General features: G+C 43.3%; 2 protein-coding genes across 2 annotated transcripts; one reads left to right on the top strand and one right to left on the bottom strand.

The window, feature by feature from the left end:
* Positions 1–1,075: 1,075 nt before the first annotated feature.
* Positions 1,076–14,587, bottom strand: LOC110497229 (zinc finger protein 8). The gene is made up of 4 exons (XM_036934072.1): positions 13,949–14,587; positions 3,565–3,701; positions 2,938–3,034; positions 1,076–2,693 (listed from the first exon to the last, which is right to left on the bottom strand). The coding sequence occupies exons 1-4, from the start codon at positions 14,229–14,231 to the stop codon at positions 1,483–1,485; spliced, it is 1,728 nt and encodes a 575-aa protein (XP_036789967.1). The 5' UTR covers positions 14,232–14,587; the 3' UTR covers positions 1,076–1,482.
* A 111-nt stretch (positions 14,588–14,698) lies between these two features.
* LOC110497231 (zinc finger protein 628) lies at positions 14,699–18,938 on the top strand. The gene is made up of 4 exons (XM_021573232.2): positions 14,699–15,591; positions 15,838–15,971; positions 16,331–16,427; positions 16,676–18,938. Exons 1-4 carry the CDS (start codon positions 15,315–15,317, stop codon positions 17,899–17,901), a joined length of 1,734 nt encoding a protein of 577 aa, XP_021428907.2. The 5' UTR covers positions 14,699–15,314; the 3' UTR covers positions 17,902–18,938.
* Positions 18,939–20,291: the final 1,353 nt, after the last annotated feature.

The following is a 20,291-nucleotide window of genomic DNA, read 5'->3' as shown; positions in this document are numbered from 1 at the left end:
GCTATATGGCTTATGCATGTGTTGAATGTTGAATGTTAGGGAAAATGGCCCAGCACAGCTTCCAGAAAAACAGTCACTTTCAAACTAGGGATTTCGTGGCTAATTGAGGTTAGACAGTAATTCCGATCATAGATTTTGCATGTATGAACTACAGATTGACACATCCAGCCCAAAGTGGGAGGCTTAAAAAATACTTAGTAGTCCTCAAACGTCAGTAGCACTGTCTTTAAGGAATGCTATATACACAGACTACATGGGGAGCAAAATATTTATTGTACTTAAAAGACAATTACGGCAATTCAGGTTCAATTCATTCAGTTAAAGTATTATGTACAGGAAGAAAATGCATGGTTACAGTATGGGTAGGGGCTGTGGTAGAAAGCAAGCTTGATGAACAGAATACATGAGGCATATGCTGCATTCATGACATGTCGGAACTAACAAACTCAAAAAATGTACAACTTGGAAATCGTTGTAGAAAGATGATACCCAAGTTTCCCACTTGGAAAGTATCCAAATCAACCAATTGGAAGCTCTATGCAAATAACTTAATTTGAACTCTGAGGTTCCCAGTTTCCGACTTGCAGTGGTGGAAAAAGTACTCCAAAGTCATACTTGAGGTAAAGTAAAGATACCTTAATATAAAATGACTCAAGTAAAACTGAAAGTCACCCAGTAAAATACTATTTGAGTAAAAGTCTGAGAGTATTTGGTTTTAAATATACTTAAGTATTAAAAGTAAATGGAATTGCTCAAATGTAATTAAGTATCAAAAGTGAAAGTATGAATAATTTAAAATTCCTTATATTTTGCAAACCAGACAGCACAATTAATTTTTATTTTTATTTTTTATGGATAGCCAGGGGCTAGGGTTAGGGTTAGGGGCACACTACAACACTCTGCCATGAATTTACAAACAAAGCATTTGTGTTTAGTGAGTCCGTCAGATCAGAGGCAGTAGGGATGACCAAGGATGTTCTCTTGATAAGTGCGTGAATTGGACCATTTTCCTGTCAAAATGTAACAAGTACTTTTGGGTGTCAGGGAAAATGTAAAAAAAAAGTAAAAAGTACATTATTTTCTTTAAGAATGTAGTGAAGTAAAAGGAGAAGTTGTAAAAAACATAAATAAAGTACAGATACACCTAAAAACGACTTAAGTAGTACTTTAAAGTATTTTTCCTTAAGTACTTTACACCCCTGCAGACGTCATGAAAGCAGTATTATTCTAATGTTTGGTAGGTTGGCATGGTCATTATGACAGACAATGTATCATTTAAGGCATACATTCTTATTCGACACATGGTTAGATTTCCAACAGCTCATATTTTCAATGTCCTTATTAATAAACAATTGATCAAAAACATTTTTTTTCCTCAATGTCAAATAAAATAATAACGAACCAACTAAGTTGAATGCACTAAAAGTAAGTCGCTTTGGATAAAAGCATATGCTAAAGAACAAAAATGTAACTTTTTTTTATTCAGTTCAGGAGATCCGGCCTGTGTTTGCGCTGGTGCAACTTCAGATGGTCCAGTCGTTTGAAGCGGAGTCCACACACAGCGCAGCAGTAAGGTCTCTCCCCGGTGTGGATGCGCAGGTGCACTTTCAAAATGTCTGCGCGTGTGAAGCTCTTGTCACACATAGTGCAGCGGTGAGGTTTCTCCTGCGTGTGAATGCGCTGATGCAGCTTGAGGTTCCAGAGCCGACTGAACTTGTTCCCACAGATGGAGCAGCAGTAGGGCTTGTCTGTGGTCTGGCTGCACTTGTGCCTCTTCAGGTCGGAGAAGGAGGTGAAGCCCTTGCCACAGTGGCTGCAGAGGTGGAGTCCCTCTGCCTGGTGGACTCGCTGGTGGACCTTGAGGTTGCAGGCCTGGGTGAAGGTCTTACCACACTGGGTGCAGGAGTATGGAGGCCCAGACCCTGACTCTCTACCAGTTTTATGTGTCTGCTTGTGGGCCTTGAGGGAACCAAAGTCTGGGAAGGTCATAGTACATTGATTGCAGGCATGACGCCTCCCCCCTCCTCCTGTTACCTGCTCTTGTGAACGATCTCTGAGGTTTAAAGAGAGTCCAAAGTCGTCAGCAGCACCATACAGGCTCTCTGTGTTGTTGTTGTGGGCTGAGCTTCCAGAGTGGATGGAGGTTAGCCCCCTGTGGCCGGCTCTGTTACCTGACTCTGGGACCCCGTGTTCTGGGTACAAGACACTGGAGTCCTGCAGGTACCCCTCCTCGTTTATCAACAGGCAGTTCCGGCCTCCCACCTCCGGGTGGGGGGATGGCGTTGGCGACCCCACCTGCTCCCTCCGGCTCTGATGGGAGCGAGGCATGTGGGAGCGATGGTGATGGTCTCCCCCCTCAGACCCCCCCAGGTTCACCTGGTAGTGACCCACAGCTCCGTAGCTCAGCGCCCCCAGACGAGACGGAGAACCAGGAAGCCTATCCAGCCCTTCCATGTCTAGAAGATGGTCGCTACCACCATCACCGCTGTAACCAGACTTCTCAAAGGCGCCCCCAAGGTCCTCCATGCTGTAGCGGGGGCGGTAGAGAGGGTCGGTGGGGTCCTCTGGCTCTCCCTCGGGGCCCGGTGGTTCAGGCCCCTGGTCTAGAGCGGACCCCCAGTCATCCTGGCACCGCTGTAGATCCTGCTGAATAAAACTCTTACTGGGCCCCGAGACGTCTGAACCATCGGCCCCTGAAAACACAAGGGACATGAGGCATTAGAAGCATTAATATTTAAGACATTAGAATTACTAGAAACGGTAGTAGAGTAACTGTAATGTTAAATGTCTACTTACAGTTTCAAGTTGACTTTCCATGTATAATAATGAATTCATTTGAAATGACACAGCATACTTACTATTACGTTACTCTCATTATTCTCATCATCATTAAGGTTGGCTATTGTCTGTTATGTTTGTTGTAAACTCCTGACTCACCATCCAGGCAGAACTCCCATCTCTCCTGTAGCTCAGTGTTGTGGAGAGCCTCCTCTTTCAGCAGACTGTCCAGCTTCTGACCTCCGACCTCTGTGGACTGGAAGAGCAAATTATTCTGACTAAATGATGGATAAACTGACAGTGATTGAATAGAGCTGACATGATGGTTCTATATTCAGAACTCTCCTCAGGGACCCCCAGACATCTCACAACTTTGTCGTAGCCCTGAACTATCATACCTGATTCAAGTAGTGAAGGGCTTGATGATTCGTTGACAAGTTGAATCAGGGGTTTTAGTTCTGTAACAGTTCAAATATGAGGAGAGGTTTGAAAAAGGCTGCCCAATTCTTCCTCACAATTCTAATATGTTCTTTAAAATATATTTCTGACTGAGCATTTTGTAACACTGCACCCTCCACTCTTCCAAGGTGTTTAGTCCCCTAGATACAAGAGGTTCTCCTAGAGCTGGTGGCCTCCATGTGTTTAGTCAGTCCCCTACCTACCTCAGAGATTCTCCTAGGGCTGGTGGCCTCAGCCTCCATGTGTTTAGTCAGTCCCCTACCTACCTCAGAGATTCTCCTAGGGCTGGTGGCCTCAGCCTCTGTGTTTAGTCAGTCCCCTACCTACCTCAGAGATTCTCCTAGGGCTGGTTGCCTCTGCCTCCTCCAGATCATTGAAGGTTGTTTCCCTGGCCACGCCCCCACAGCTGCTCCACTCCTCCCCTGGTACCTTCTCCTGCTTCAGGCCACACCCCCTCTCCACACCTGGCCACAGGTAAACAAAGAGAACCCACATATGTTTAATATATTTACTCATTTCTCTCCCTCATGTGGGAGGATAATGAAAGTTCACAGAAGTTACAAGTAATGGTATACCTACCAATTAGTTTGTATTTTTACTGATATCAATTTGTTTCAGAATTATTAAGTGATTAAAACGTGTTATTCTGTTACCAAATCAGTATCAGAATTACTGATATTCCAATTGAATTGGCTACATTGGGAAATCATTGTCTGTCCTCCCTTCTACTGGCATACTGTTATGTTCAGCTCATAGGATCTCCTGCTACTGTCCTGCCTTCTACTGGCATACTGTTATGTTCAGCTCATAGGATCTCCTGCTACTGTCCTGCCTTCCACTGACATACTGTTATGTTCAGCTCATAGGATCTCCTGCTACTGTCCTGCCTTCTACTGGCATACTGTTATGTTCAGCTCATAGGATCTCCTGCTACTGTCCTGCCTTCTACTGGCATACTGTTATGTTCAGCTCATAGGATCTCCTGCTACTGTCCTCCCTTCTACTGGCATACTGTTATGTTCAGCTCATAGGATCTCCTGCTACTGTCCTGCCTTCTACTGGCATACTGTTATGTTCAGCTCATAGGATCTCCTGCTACTGTCCTCCCTTCCACTAACATACTGTTATGTTCAGCTCATTGGATCTCCTGTTACTGTCCTGCCTTCTACTGGCATACTGTTATGTTCAGCTCATAGGATCTCCTGCTACTGTCCTCCCTTCCACTAACATACTGTTATGTTCAGCTCATAGGATCTCCTGCTACTGTCCTCCCTTCCACTAACATACTGTTATGTTCAGCTCATAGGATCTCCTGCTACTGTCCTCCCTTCCACTGACATACTGTTATGTTCAGCTCATTGGATCTCCTGTTACTGTCCTCCCTTCCACTAACATACTGTTATGTTCAGCTCATAGGATCTCCTGCTACTGTCCTCCCTTCCACTAACATACTGTTATGTTCAGCTCATAGGATCTCCTGTTACTGTCCTCCCTTCCACTAACATACTGTTATGTTCAGCTCATAGGATCTCCTGTTACTGTCCTCCCTTCCACTGACATACTGTTATGTTCAGCTCATAGGATCTCCTGTTACTGTCCTGCCTTCTACTGGCATACTGTTATGTTCAGCTCATAGGATCTCCTGCTACTGTCCTCCCTTCCACTAACATACTGTTATGTTCAGCTCATTGGATCTCCTGTTACTGTCCTGCCTTCTACTGGCATACTGTTATGTTCAGCTCATAGGATCTCCTGCTACTGTCCTCCCTTCCACTAACATACTGTTATGTTCAGCTCATAGGATCTCCTGCTACTGTCCTCCCTTCCACTGACATACTGTTATGTTCAGCTCATAGGATCTCCTGTTACTGTCCTCCCTTCCACTGACATACTGTTATGTTCAGCTCATAGGATCTCCTGTTACTGTCCTCCCTTCCACTGACATACTGTTATGTTCAGCTCATAGGATCTCCTGTTACTGTCCTCCCTTCCACTAACATACTGTTATGTTCAGCTCATAGGATCTCCTGTTACTGTCCTCCCTTCCACTGACATACTGTTATGTTCAGCTCATAGGATCTCCTGCTACTGTCCTCCCTTCCACTGACATACTGTTATGTTCAGCACATAGGATCTCCTGCTACTGTCCTCCCTTCTACTGGCATACTGTTATGTTCAGCTCATAGGATCTCCTGCTACTGTCCTGCCTTCTACTGGCATACTGTTATGTTCAGCTCATAGGATCTCCTGCTACTGTCCTGCCTTCTACTGGCATACTGTTATGTTCAGCTCATAGGATCTCCTGCTACTGTCCTGCCTTCTACTGGCATACTGTTATGTTCAGCTCATAGGATCTCCTGCTACTGTCCTCCCTTCCACTAACATACTGTTATGTTCAGCTCATAGGATCTCCTGCTACTGTCCTCCCTTCCACTAACATACTGTTATGTTCAGCTCATAGGATCTCCTGTTACTGTCCTCCCTTCCACTAACATACTGTTATGTTCAGCTCATAGGATCTCCTGTTACTGTCCTCCCTTCCACTGACATACTGTTATGTTCAGCTCATAGGATCTCCTGTTACTGTCCTGCCTTCTACTGGCATACTGTTATGTTCAGCTCATAGGATCTCCTGCTACTGTCCTCCCTTCCACTAACATACTGTTATGTTCAGCTCATTGGATCTCCTGTTACTGTCCTGCCTTCTACTGGCATACTGTTATGTTCAGCTCATAGGATCTCCTGCTACTGTCCTCCCTTCCACTAACATACTGTTATGTTCAGCTCATAGGATCTCCTGCTACTGTCCTCCCTTCCACTGACATACTGTTATGTTCAGCTCATAGGATCTCCTGTTACTGTCCTCCCTTCCACTGACATACTGTTATGTTCAGCTCATAGGATCTCCTGTTACTGTCCTCCCTTCCACTGACATACTGTTATGTTCAGCTCATAGGATCTCCTGTTACTGTCCTCCCTTCCACTAACATACTGTTATGTTCAGCTCATAGGATCTCCTGTTACTGTCCTCCCTTCCACTGACATACTGTTATGTTCAGCTCATAGGATCTCCTGCTACTGTCCTCCCTTCCACTGACATACTGTTATGTTCAGCTCATAGGATCTCCTGCTACTGTCCTCCCTTCTACTGGCATACTGTTATGTTCAGCTCATAGGATCTCCTGCTACTGTCCTGCCTTCTACTGGCATACTGTTATGTTCAGCTCATAGGATCTCCTGCTACTGTCCTGCCTTCTACTGGCATACTGTTATGTTCAGCTCATAGGATCTCCTGCTACTGTCCTGCCTTCTACTGGCATACTGTTATGTTCAGCTCATAGGATCTCCTGCTACTGTCCTCCCTTCTACTGGCATACTGTTATGTTCAGCTCATAGGATCTCCTGCTACTGTCCTCCCTTCTACTGGCATACTGTTATGTTCAGCTCATAGGATCTCCTGCTACTGTCCTCCCTTCTACTGGCATACTGTTATGTTCAGCTCATAGCTGTTCTCTTTCTTTCTGTCGTCTGGTGGTCAAAGCAAGTGTGTAAACAGTCTGGACAACCCCTCCCTCTCAGTCGCTGCCTCTTCTCTCTCCAGTTTCTGTTACATCTCCCGGCTCTTACTGACACCTACCCATGAGCCCCCTCTCTTTCCATTTACTGTAACCAACATCCTCACCCTCTGAACACCGACCGACACCGCACATCCATGGACATTGAAAAGCAGTTGAAATATGGTCAGTCCGCCCTGGCCTTGATTTTAACGTCCACAGGGGTCGTTTTGGGGGCTGGTCCCAAGTTGTTATATTTATCACCTGTGCTTTGTGCTATTTGCCTCATGACTCCTGCATGCTTTGTTGACTATGAACTTGCTTGTTTACCCAACCGTGAGACAGTCTGTTTGTTCCCACACTCGGGACTCTGACTCTCTATTGGTTACACGGACTCTTGGCCTCCCATCCTATTCTAACTTACTGTACTAAATTTACTGTACTATTCTAACCACCTCTCACCAGCTTTGTATTCATGTTACCTGATGAAATTGCTGTACAATTTGATCTTGTTGCCATCTAATGCAAATTCAAATGTTATGAAATCAACACTGAAGAGCTCTCCCTGTCCTCTGCCGTGCCCTGATTGTATTACTGCTGGTTATATCTGGAAATGTGCATGTACAGTACACCCTCACCCATCTACTGTTGCTAGCCCCAATTCTGATATCTGCTTCATTGATTTCTGCTCTCGTAAAAGTCTGGGTTTTCTGCATGTTAACACTAGAAGCGTATTACCTAAAATTGATCAATTGAAAGTGTGGGTTCACAGCTCCAATCCAGATGTGTTGGTCATTACTGAGACGTGGTTAAGAAATAATGTTTTGAACACTGATGTTAACCTTTCTGGTAATAACCTTTATCAGCAAGACAGATCTTCCAAAGGTGGTGGAGTGGCAATCTTTACCAAGGAACACCTTCAGTGCTCCTTTGTCTCCACCAAGTCTGTCCCTAAACAATTTGATTTGCTGGTTTTACGCATTAAAAACTTTCAAATAGCTCTTTGTTGACTGTTGCTCGGTGTTATCGACCACCATCAGCACCAGCCTGTACCCTAAATGCCCTAAGCTCTCTCCTTGCCCCTTACACTAAGTCTGTATTTGTCCTGCTAGGTGACCTAAACTAGGACATGCTTAAACCACCTGACCAAGTCCTAAAGCAATGGGACTCCCTAAATATTTATCAGATTATTACCAATCCCACAAGGTATGACTCGAAACACCCAGAAATGCTACTCTCCTTGACGTTATCCTTACAAATAATCCTGATAGGTATCCGTCTGTTTTTTTTTCTGTAATGACCCTAGTGATCACTGTTTTACAGCCTGTGTTCGTAATGACTGCTCGGTGAAACGACCTGTCCTGACTTGTCATAGACGCTTGCTAAAAAACTTGAATGAGCAAGCCTTCCTTCATGATCTGGCCTCTGTAATTTGGTGTAGAATCAGCTTGATCCCCTCTGTCGAAGACGCTTGGACCTTCTTTTTTATCTTTTCCAGTGGTACCGTTAACAAATACGTGCCCATAAAGAATATGAGAATTAAAAACAGGTTCAGTCCCTGGTCCGACTGTGATCTGGCAGAGTTATTCCACCTCAAGAATTCCATTTGGCAAATCGCTCAGCACACGCATACTCAGGCTGACTGGCTCTCGTTCAGGCAAGTTAGAAATAAGTGCACTCGGGCTATCAGTAAGGCCAAAGTTAGTTACTTTAAGGAGCAGTTCACTCTCTGTGGGTCTAATCCCAATAAATTCTGGCAAATTAAAGATTATTAAGATTAATAAACCCCCCTCCTCACAGCTGCCCATGTCCCTTAATGTTGATGATTTGGTTGTTACTGACAAGGAGCACATGGCTGAGCTCTTTAATCCCCACTTCATTAAGTCAGGATTCCTATTTGACTCTGCCATGCCTTCTTGCCCGTCCAAGATATTTTTATTGACTTGGCCAAAGCTTTTAATACGGTAGACCATTCCTTTGGGCTGGCTATGGAGTATTGGTGTCTCGGAGGGGTTTTTGTCCTGGTGCGCTAACTACCTCTCTCAAAAAAGTGCAGTGTATAAAGTCAGAAAATCTGCGGTCTCATCCACTGCCTGTCACCAAGGGAGTACCCCAAGGCTCAATTCTATGCCCCACACTCTTCTCAATTTACATCAACAACATATCTCAAGCAGTAGGAAGCTCTCTCATCCATTTATATGCAGATGATAGTCTTTAACTCAGTCGGCCCCTCCCTGGATTTTGTGTTACATGCTCTACAACAAAGCTTTCTTAGTATCCAACAAGCTTTCTGTACCCATAACCTTGTTCTGAACACTTCCAAAAGAAAGGTCATGTGGTTTGGCAAGAAGAATGCCCCTCTTCCCACAGGTGTTACTACGACCTCTGAGGGTTTAGAGCTTGAGGTAGTCACCTCATACAAGTACTTGGGAGTATGGCTAGACAGTACACTGTCCTTCTCTCAGCACATATCAAACCTGCAAGCAAAGGTTAAATCTAGACTTGGATTCCTCTTTCATAACCGCTCCTCTTTCATAACCGCTCCTGTTTCATAATCGCTCCTGTTTCATAACCGCTCCTCTATCATAACCGCTCCTCTTTCATAACCGCTCCTCTTTCATAACCGCTCCTGTTTCATAATCGCTCCTCTTTCATAACCGCTTCTCTATCATAACCGCTCATCTTTCATAACCGCTCCTCTTTCATCACAGCTGCCAAACTTTTTATTTATTTTATTTGAGATTTAAAATTTCGTCCTGGCCAAGATAGGCAGCACCAAGTCATTACAAACATTACAGACAGAGAACATGAAAAACTACAAGTAATCTAGTAAAAACCATTGAATTCACAAGAGTATTACAAAATCAGCCTCAAAATCCTTCATCTGTGATTTAAAAACACCAATCAGGACAAGTTCTTCCAGTTTAAAAGTATTTTGTAAGGCGTACCAAGACGATTGCGCAGAGGACATTAAAGCCCTTTTACCAAATTCAGTTCGGACATTTGGAACAGTTAGCAGGATAAAGTCCAGCGAACGAAGAGAGTACCCACCACATTTCTGAACAATGAAAATGGCCAAATAAAAAGGTAGTAAACCCAAAATGGCTTTGTAAATAAAAGTATACCAGTGACTGAGCCTATGAGTGACTAGAGAAGGCCAGCCAACCCTGGTATACAAAGTGCAGTGGTGCGTAAGGGTTTTGCAGTTTAAACTAACCCTGATTCAGATAACCACCCTACCCATGGTAGATTACGGAGACGTAATTTATAGATCAGCAGGTAAGGGTGCTCTCGAGTGGCTAGATGTTCTTTACAATTTGGCCATCAGATTTGCCACCAATACTCCTTACAGGACACATCACTGCACTCTATACTCCTCTGTAAACTGGTCATCTCTGTATACCCGTCGCAAGACCCACTGGTTGATGCTTATTTATAAAACCCTCTTAGGCCTCACTCCCCCCTATCTGAGATATCTACTGCAGCCCTCATCCTCCACATACTACACCTGTTCTGCCAGTCACGTTCTGTTAAAGGTCCCCAAAGCACACACATCCCTGGGTCGCTTCTCTTTTCAGTTCACTGCAGCTAGCAACTGAAACGAGCTGCAACAAACACTCAAACTGTACCGTTTTATCTCAAAATCTTAATTCAAAGACTCAATCATGGACACTCTTACTGACAGTTGTGGCTGCTTCACGTGATGTATTCTTGTCTCTACCTTCTTGCCCTTTGTGCTGTTGTCTGTGCCCAATAATGTGTGTACCATGTTTTGTGCTGCTACCATGTTGTGCTGCTGCCATGTTGTTGTCATGTTGTGTTGCGACCATGCTGTGTTGTCATGTGTTGCTGCCATGCTATGTTGTTGTCTTAGGTCTCTCTTTATGTAGTGTTATGGTTTCTCTCTTGTCGTGTGTTTTGTCCTATATATTTTTATTTTATTTTTAATCCCAGCCACCTTTTGCCTTCTGGTAGGCCATCATTGTAAATACGATTTTTTTTCTTAACCGTCTTACCTAGTTAAATAAAAAACATGATACTTTACTGTACTGAGCTCTCTCTCTGTACTGTACTCTACTGTGGTGTAATGATGTCAAACCCTGTGAAACATAGACGTCTATGATTGGTTCAGATTTGGGCCATTCCGGACCAATCAAATTTGGTTTTGTTTGGGGGCGGAGCTCATTAGAATAATACACTACCGTTCAAAAGTTAGAGGTCACTTAGAAAAGTCCTTGTTTTTTAAAGAAAATATCATTTTTGGTCCATTAAAATAACATCAAATTGATCAGAAATACAGTATGATCATTGGTAATGTTGTAAATGACTACTGTAGCTGGAAACGGCAGTTTTTTTATGGAATACATAGGCGTACAGAGGCCAATTATCAGCAACCATCACTCCTGTGTTCCAATGGCACGTTGTGTTACCTAATCCAAGTTTATCATTTTAAAAGACTAATTGATCATTAGAAAACCATTTTGCAATTATGTTAGCAGAGCTGAAAACTGTTGGTCTAATTAAAGAAGCAATAAAACTGGCCTTCTTTGTACTAGTTGAGTAGCTAACACAACGTGCCATTGGAACACAGGAGTGATGGTTGCTGATAATGGGCCTCTGTACATCTATGTAGATATTCCATTAAAAATCTGCCGTTTCCAGCTACAATAGTCATTTACAACATTAACGATGTCTACACTGTATTTTTGATCAACTTGATGTTATTTTAATGGACTAAAACTTGCTTTTCTTTCAAAAACAAGGACATTTCTAAGTGACCCCAAACTTTTGAACGGTAGTGTATATGCAATAGATGATATTGCATATTTCTACCTTTGCGTACCTATTCAGGATACATCACCATGAAGAGAATGACAATCATATCCATAATTATGCATTTCTGTGTAGTACACATCAGCGACCGATGATTTATTTTATTACCGTAAATCTGTTATCGGGTGTAAATACACTTAACTTACTGTAGTTCAATAACCAATATATTACTGTATACAGTGCCTTCAGAAAGCATTCACACCCGTTGACTTTTTCCACGTTTTGTGGTGTTGCAGCCTACATTTAAAATGGACTAAATATAGATTTTGTTTTTGTCAATAACCCATCATGTCAAAATGAAATTGTTTTTCTAAATGTTTACAAATTATTACAAAATGAAAAGCTGAAATGTCTTGAGTCAATAAGTATTCAACCCCTTTGTTATGGCAAGCCTAAATAAGTTCTGGAGTAAACATGTGCTTAACAAGTCACATAATAAGTTGCATGGACTCGCTCTGTGTGCAATAACAGTGTTAACAATCTTTTTTTAATGACTACCTCCTCTCTGTACCCAACACTTAAAATAATCTGTAAGGTCCCTCGGTCGAGCAGTGAATTTCAAACACAGATTCAACCACAAAGACCAGGGAGGTTTTCCAATGCCTCACAAAGAAAAGCACCTATTGATAGATGGGAAAATAAAGAAAGCAGACATTGAATATCCCTTTCAGCATGGTGAAGTAATTAATTAAACTTTGGATGGTGTAACAATACACCTGTAGTGGAATTTGACTGTCTCTTTCTGCTTACAGTCTCTCACACTTATCATACATGTTTTACCTGCTGCATAGACAGACAGGGTATTTGAGGTTTGCTCTTATAAGAATATTTTGAAGATAAATACACAACGCAGGGGAGAGGACGAGAGGACTAGACTTAATTGTCAATGGGGAATTGTCAACGGAAATAGTTGGTTGTCAGTTCAACAGCTGTTTAGAATGTGTTGAATGTCAGACCTGAACTCAGAGCTACGTGTGCCATGTTTTCATTGGTCTGTACATTGAGTCTGGAGCAGGATACTTGTTATTTGGCCATTGGCCCAGTTGTACTGCAAGGACTTCTGATTGGTCAACCCCAGGCTAGGGTGGGGGGGTTATAAGTGGCATCATGTTTCTTTGTTCTGTGGAGAAAAGCTAAGGACAGGGGAGACTGAACATCTATCACCCAGCATAACATCTATGATTTGTCCTTCTCAAATAAATCTACTTTTCTCCCCCAGATTTGCTTTGGAGTTAGTGTTATTGAAGAATAACATCAACTGCTAACACTCTCACAAGGTCAGGTCAGCGGGAGTGGAATTATTGGCTGAATACCCAGACTGTGGTTGCCAGGTGTTTTCTTCCTGAGCAGGCGGTCTCTGGGAGAAAACCCTTTGCTGAGAAACAATGTATTTGGCTATCTTTGTGTAACAAGAAGTGATAGTATAAACATACTGAGGGGGAAATACCTCATCAGAAAGTGCTGTTTGTCTGTAATCTCTCCGCTGGCCTGAATAAACACATTTATTTAAGCTTGACCTTGGGTTCCTTAGTGGTAATTTCCACAACACACCCAAAGATACAGGCGTTCTTCCTAACTCAGTTGCCTGAGAGGAAGGAAACCACTCAGGGAATTCACCATGAGGCCGATAGTGAATTTAAAACAGTTACAGAGTTTAATGGCTGTGATAGGAGAAAACTGAGGATGGACCAAGAACATTGGAGTTACTCCACAATACGAACCTCATTGACAAGAGTGAAAAGGAAGCAAGCCTGTACAGAATAAAAATATTCCACAACATGCATCCTGTTTGCAACAAGGCACTGTACAGAACAAAAATAATCCAAACCATGCATCCTGTTTGCAACAAGGAACTAAAGTAACACTTGAAAAAATTTGGCAAAGCAATTCACTTTTTGTCCTGAATATAAAGTGTTGTATTGGATTTGCCCAAAACATATTACTGAGTACCACTCTCCATATTTTCAAGGGTAGTGGCATCATGCTATGGGTATACTTGTAATTGTTCAGGACTGGGGAGTTTTTCAGGATAAAAACTAAACGGAGCTAAGCACATGCATAATCCTTGAGGAAAACGTGGTTCAGTCTGCTTTCCACCAGACACTGGAAGATTAATTCTCTTTTTATCAGGACAATAACCTAATAACCTGTATTTGCAACCATTTAAAAAAAAACATGTTTTCACTTTGTCATGATGGAGTATTGTGTGTAGATGGGTGAGAAAAATATGAACTTAACACAGCAAAATGTGGAAAACTTATCAAGGGGTAAGAATATTTTCTGAAAGCACTGTATACTGTCTTCAGATTTCTCTCTCTCGTCACCTGTCTGTGAGGTTCCAGAGCTTCTCTCCTCGGCTTCCTCGTCAGCTCTCCCACAGTCCGCACACTTCCCCGTACGGCCGAGCTCTCTGTCCCCATCCGTACGCCTGTTCTCCGACAACTGCAGCCGCTTCTTGAGTGACTCGACCTGCTGCCGGCTCCGGGACACCTCCTTGAGGAAGCTATCCTCCACCAGCCTGGTGATCTCGTACATAGCAGCCTTGAATACCGTCTCCATGACTCCGGAGAGCTGAGACTGGAAGGTTACGATGGCTTCAGACATCATAGCAAACTGTCTATGTGTAGCTAGCTACAGTTAAGAGTTGGTAACGTTTAGCTACTTTTGTTCAGGTGAGTCAGTGTTACGATCCAGTCTAGCAAAAGGCTAGGAAGCTATCTAGCTTACGTTAGCAAGCTAGCTACTGTTGGAAGTTGTCTCTCTCCATGACGGTCCTGATAACATTTTTTATAATTTCGAGATTTAAGTTGTAGCATTTACTGTATATGAAGCTATTCGAATAAATATAAATACCAGAGGTATTTAGAGAAAACAAGGTTATGGTAGTTAGCTAACTAGCTACAGAGTCAACACAAAAAGCATCCACAAAACAACACGACTTCCGGAAACAAACCTACGAATCGGGTAGTGGGACAATCTACATTGGAACGCTCCTTACTGGAGAGAATAGACGACATTTATTTGAAGAAAAACTTTGTTTGTTCTTACGTTTACTGTAAATAATGTTCAAAATATAATATTGCTATTATTATAAAATCTGAATACTGATTAGTAGGCTATTTATCGTTTAAATTATTTACAGGAAATCTACAGGAAATCAACACGGAAGCGATTCATCCCGCCCACCGTATATTATCTGGAAAAAACGTTCAACCCCCATGCTCAGCAAGTGATTTCAACCTTTTGGTAATAACGATTTGAATCAATAATACCTAATGGTGCAAAATATCCCTTTATTGACTAACAACACGGCTGGTAGTAGCATGTTAGCTAGCTAGCTATTTTTCTTTAGCAAGCTGGATACGACCCCAGACAACTGTTACGTTGTGAACCTTGCAATTTGATCGTCTTATTGAACCTTTGTTGCACTCTTTTACGCTGGACTGTCTTCGCCACTTGGTTGCTAGCTAGCTGGAGGAGCTGTCACTCTTGTTGGACAGAGAAACAGATACGCGATGTGTCAGTAATAGACATGGCATATTTCTACCCACTTATTCTGAATAACAGGGCTTTCTGAAGAGATTCACTTTAGGATCACACACACAGTCCTGACTTGCTCCCACAAGCACAGATGTTTGGTGCAGATCCCACTGTGAATTGATCTGTGAAAAAGACACACACGCAAGCAGTATGTCGGAGAACCTCGTCCTCACCTTCCAGACCCAGCTCTCGGGAGTCATGGAGACGGTCCTAAAGTCAGCCATATATGAGATCACCAGGCTGGTGGAGGACGGCTTCCTGGAGGAGGTGTCCCGAAGCCGTGAGCAGGTCGAGTCGCTGAAGAAGAGGCTACAGCGGTCGGAGAACAGAGGAAGGGAGAGGGACAGAGAGGGAGGCCAGAGGGGGAAGTGTGCAGACTGTGGGAGAGCTGATGAGGAAGGTGGAAGCTCTGGAAACTCACAGACAGGTGAGGAGAGCCACATCTAAAAACAATATGGAGGATTCACTCTAAAGTGTGACTGATGTAATCTGTACTTTTCATACTTTGGTGATCAGGCAGTATTGGTTTAAGAAAGGAGTTAGTGGTATCTCAATAAGAGGCCTCCTTTCCTTCATCTGCATTAATGCAAAAAAGACTCCACAGCATCCACAATGTTGCTCTCGCCTTTCCTTTTACGTAAATAAAATGTTCTCTTTGTTTACCTGTGGCAAGGTGCGGAGAGGGGGTGTGGCCTGAAGCAGGAGAAGGTACCAGGGGAGGAGTGGAGCAGCTGTGGGGGCGTGGCCAGGGAAACAGCCTTCCATGATCTGGAGGCTGGGGCCACCAGCCTTAGGATAACCTCTGAGGTATCTAGGTGACTAAACACCTGTGAAGGGTGGAGGGTGCAGTGTTACAGGACATTCAGGTAGAAATATATTTCAGAAAACATATTAGAACAGATAGTCTGTCAGGAATAATTGGGCAACCTTTGTCAAACCTCTCCTCATATTTGAACTGTTCCAAAACTAGCTCACTTGATTCAACTTGTCAACGAATCATCAAGCCTTTCACTACTCTAATCAGGTATGCTAGTTCAGGGCTATGACAAAGTTGTGAGATGTCTGGGGGTCCCTGAGGAGAGTTCTGAATAGAGAACCATCATGTCAGCTCTATTCAATCACTGTCAGTTTATCCATCATTTAGTCAGAATCATTTGCTCTTCTAGTCCACAGAGGTCAGAGGTCAGAAGCTGGACAGCCTGCTGAAAGAGGAGCCTCTCCACAACACTGAGCTACAGGAGAGATGGGGTGTCTGCCTGGACGGTGAGTTGTTTACAACAAACATAACATAGACAAACATAACATTGCCTACCTTTAGGTTTAAGAGAATGGTAAGAAGAGTAACTGATAATATGCTGTGTCATTCCAAATGTATTCATTATTACACATGTAAAGTCAACTTGAAGCTGTAAGTACACATTTGACATTACAGTTACTCTACTACTGTTTCTACTAGTTCTAATGTCTTAAATATGAATGCTTCTAATGCCTCATGTCCCCTGTGTTTTCAGGTGCCGATGGTTCAGACGCCTCGGGGCCCAGTAAGAGTTTCAGTGAGCAGGAGATGCAGCAGTGCCAGGCTGACTGGGGATCCGGTCTAGACCAGGGGCCTGAACCACCAGGCCCAGAGGGAAACCCAGGGGACCCCAGCCAACCTCTCTTCCAACCTCGTTACAGCATGGAGGATCTGGGGGGTGGCTTTGAGAAATCTGGTTACGGCGGTGCTGGTGGTGGAGGAGGCCATCGTCTAGACGTGGAAGGGCTGGATAGGCTTCCTGGTTCTCCGTCTCATCTGGGTGCGCTGAGCTACGGAGCTGTGGGTCACTACCAGGTGGACCTGGGGGGGTCTGAGGGGGGAGACCATCACCATCGCTCCCACATGCCTGGCCCCCATCGGAGCCGGAGGGAGCAGGTGGCGTCGCCAACGCCACCCCCCCACCCAGAGGTGTGTGTCCGGAACTGCCTGTTGATCAACGAGGAGGGTTACCTGCAGGACTCCAGTGTCTTGTACCCTGAACACGGTGTCCCAGAGTCAGGTAGCAGAGCCGGCCACCGAGCCATCCACTCTGGAAGCTCAGCCCACAACAACAACACAGAAAGCCTGTATGGTTCCCCTGACAACTTTGGACACTCTCTAAACCTCAGAGATCGTTCACAAGAGCAGGTAACAGAAGGAGGAGTAATGGGAGGAGGGGGGAAGCGTCACACCTGCAATCAATGCACCATGACATTCTCAGACTCTGGCTCCCTTGAGGCCCACAAGCAGACACACAAAACTGGTAGAGTCTCAGGGTCAGGATCTGGGCCTCCATACTCCTGCACCAAGTGTGGTAAGACCTTCACCCAGGCCTGCAACCTCAAGGTCCACCAGCGGGTCCACCAGGCAGAGGGACTCCACCTCTGCAGCCACTGCTCCAAGGGCTTCACCTCCTTCTCCGACCTGAAGAGGCACAAGTGCATTCAGACGACAGACAAGCCCTACTGCTGCTCCATCTGTGGGAACAAGTTCAGTCGGCTCTGGAACCTCAAGCTGCACCGGCGCGTTCACACGCAGGAGAAACCCCACCGCTGCACTATGTGTGACAAGAGCTTTGCTCGGGCAGACAATTTGAAGGTGCACCAGCGCACCCACACTGGGGAGAGACCGTACTGCTGCGCTGTGTGTGGACTCAGCTTCAAACAACTAAACCATCTGAAGTGGCACCAGCGCAAACACAGGATGGATCTCCTGGCCTGAGCAGTGGTCTAGAAAACAATATTTTTGAGAAAGTGTTTATAAATAAGGACATTAAAAATATGAACTGTTGGAAATCCAACCATGTGTTGAATATGAATTAAAGTCTTACATTATGGACTGTCTATAAATTGTCTGTTATAATGATCATGCGTAACCTATGAAACATTTGAATGATGGGACATTCATATGCACGTGGGAAGTCGTAAGTCTGACATGATTGTGTTCAAGTGCATTTGAAGTCAGACCAATTCTTTAACCATTAAGATTTTTGCTAGCTTGTTTGATAGCTAACGTTGCTCATAAAAGTTATCTAGTTTTGCTTAACATTGACAGTACAGTAAAACTAGCTACATTATCCAAATTGATAAGTTTGTAATTGTCAAAATTGGATTTGTTGTCATGTTTTGGTTGAAAAGGTATAAGAGGTTTCCCACTTGTAATTACGACTTAGAGGGTTGCTCAAGTGAAACTTCCCAGTCCAGCCCAGGTTTTTACATACAAATAAAACACATTTTAAAGCAACTAGTTTCATCCCGCAGAACATAAAAACCAAGGCGTGAGACATGAACACAGTACACCTATATTTAAACTTGTTTTTAGGCTTCTAACTTTCCTTATAAGTAGAGTTAAAAACAAATTAGGACAAATAACCAGAATATGTTTCAAAAACAATTATTCAAGTCTCAATTCAAATTCCCTGTGCTCAATAATGCCAAGGTAACCTGTCTAAATGACTATAATCCTGTAATACTCACATCTGTAGCCTAAAATGCTTTGAAAGCCTGGTCATGGATCACATCAACGCCATCATCCCAGACGACCTGTACCCACTCCAATTTGCATACAGTCCCAACAGATCCACAGATGACACAATCTCTAGTGCTCTCCACTGCATTTTCCACTTGGACAAAAGGAACAGCAACAGTACATTTCATTGGCTAATGGCATTGTTAGGAAGGGCCCGTAAGTAAGCATTTCACTGTTAGTCTACACCTGTTGTTTACGAAGCATGTGACAAATAAAATGTATGAATTCAAAATTGTTCTTTTCTTTTGAGCACTACGTCATTCTCATAATTATTCCAAACAACAAAATCACCCCAAATGTTTACACAACAAAAGCTTTACATTTTAGTAATTTAGCAGATGCTCTTATCCAAAGTGACTTACAGTGGCTTGCGAAAGTATTCACCCCTATTGGCATTTTTCCTATATTGTTGCCTTACAACCTGGAATTAAAATTGATTTTTTTGGGGGGGGTTGTATCATTTGATTTACACAACATGCTTACCACTTTGAAGATGCAAAATATGTTTTCTTGTGAAACAAACAAAAAAAAATACAAAAAAAAACGGAAAACTTGAGCATGCATAAGTATTCACCCCCCCAAAGTCAATACTTTGTAGAGCCACCTTTTGCAGCAATTACAGCTGCAAGTCTCTTGGGGTATGTCTCCATAAGCTTGGCACATCTAGCCAGTGGATGGGTTCCGCTGGTGTACAGCAATCTTTGTCATACCACAGATTCTCAATTGGATTGAGGTCTGGTCTTTGACCAGGCTATTCCAAGACATTTAAATGTTTCCCCTTAAACCACTTGAGTGTTGCTTTAGCAGTATGCTTAGGGTCATTGTCCTGCTGGAAGGTGAACCTCCATCCCAGTCTAAAATCTCTTGAAGACTGAAACAGGTTTCCCCTCAAAAAATCCCATGTATTTAGCGCTTTAAGCAATGACTTTTTTATGGCCACTCTTCCGTAAATCCCAGCTCCGTGGAGGGTACGGCTTAAAGTGGTCCAATGGACAGATACTCCAATCTCCGCTGTAGAGCTTTGCATCTCCTTCAGGGTTATCTTTGGTCTCTTTGTTGCTCTCTGATTAATTTTCTACTTGCCTAATCTGTGAGTTTTGGTGGGCGACTCTCTCTTGGTAGGTTTGTCCCAATAATAATAATCCCAATAAGGTAATAATAATAATAATCCCAATAAGGTCACATCGACAGACTTTTCACCTAGCTCCGGGATGTATTTTTATTGGGAATTCATGTAATGGACATACACAAAATAGACCAAACTGGTGAAGTGAAATGAAAAAAATGATTTGTTAAAAAAATGGACAAAAAATAGAACGGAAAAGTGGTGCGTGCATATGTATTCACCCCCAAATATATGAATGAGCGATGGCCGAACGGCATAGGCAAGATGCAGTATATGGTAGAGTACAGTATATACATATGAGATGAGTAATGTAGGGTATGCAAACATTATATAAAGTGGCATTGTTTAAAGTGGCTGGTGATGCATTTATTACATACATTTTTCATTATTAAAGTGGCTAGAGATGAGTCAGTATGTTGGCAGCAGCCACTCAATGTTAGTGATGGCTGTTAAACAT

The sequence above is a fragment of the Oncorhynchus mykiss genome, chromosome 10, assembly GCF_013265735.2.
Source record: "Oncorhynchus mykiss isolate Arlee chromosome 10, USDA_OmykA_1.1, whole genome shotgun sequence".
Lineage (NCBI taxonomy): Eukaryota > Metazoa > Chordata > Actinopteri > Salmoniformes > Salmonidae > Oncorhynchus > Oncorhynchus mykiss.
The sequence above is the reverse complement of the archived record's forward strand: the minus strand, read 5'-3'. Positions and strand labels throughout refer to the sequence as shown.

Excerpts from the sequence above, each read along its gene's own strand:
- LOC110497229 (XM_036934072.1), bottom strand. The coding sequence starts at position 14,231 with ATGATGTCTGAAGCCATCGTAACCTTCCAGTCTCAGCTCTCCGGAGTC. Across the intron at positions 3,702-13,948 it reads CTCTGGAACCTCACAGACAG|GTGTGGAGAGGGGGTGTGGC; the intron begins GTGACGAGAGAG and ends ACCTGTGGCCAG. Across the intron at positions 2,694-2,937 it reads ATGGGAGTTCTGCCTGGATG|GGGCCGATGGTTCAGACGTC; the intron begins GTGAGTCAGGAG and ends TTGTGTTTTCAG.
- LOC110497231 (XM_021573232.2), top strand. The coding sequence starts at position 15,315 with ATGTCGGAGAACCTCGTCCTCACCTTCCAGACCCAGCTCTCGGGAGTC. Across the intron at positions 15,592-15,837 it reads CTCTGGAAACTCACAGACAG|GTGCGGAGAGGGGGTGTGGC; the intron begins GTGAGGAGAGCC and ends ACCTGTGGCAAG. Across the intron at positions 15,972-16,330 it reads GCCTTAGGATAACCTCTGAG|TCCACAGAGGTCAGAGGTCA; the intron begins GTATCTAGGTGA and ends TTGCTCTTCTAG.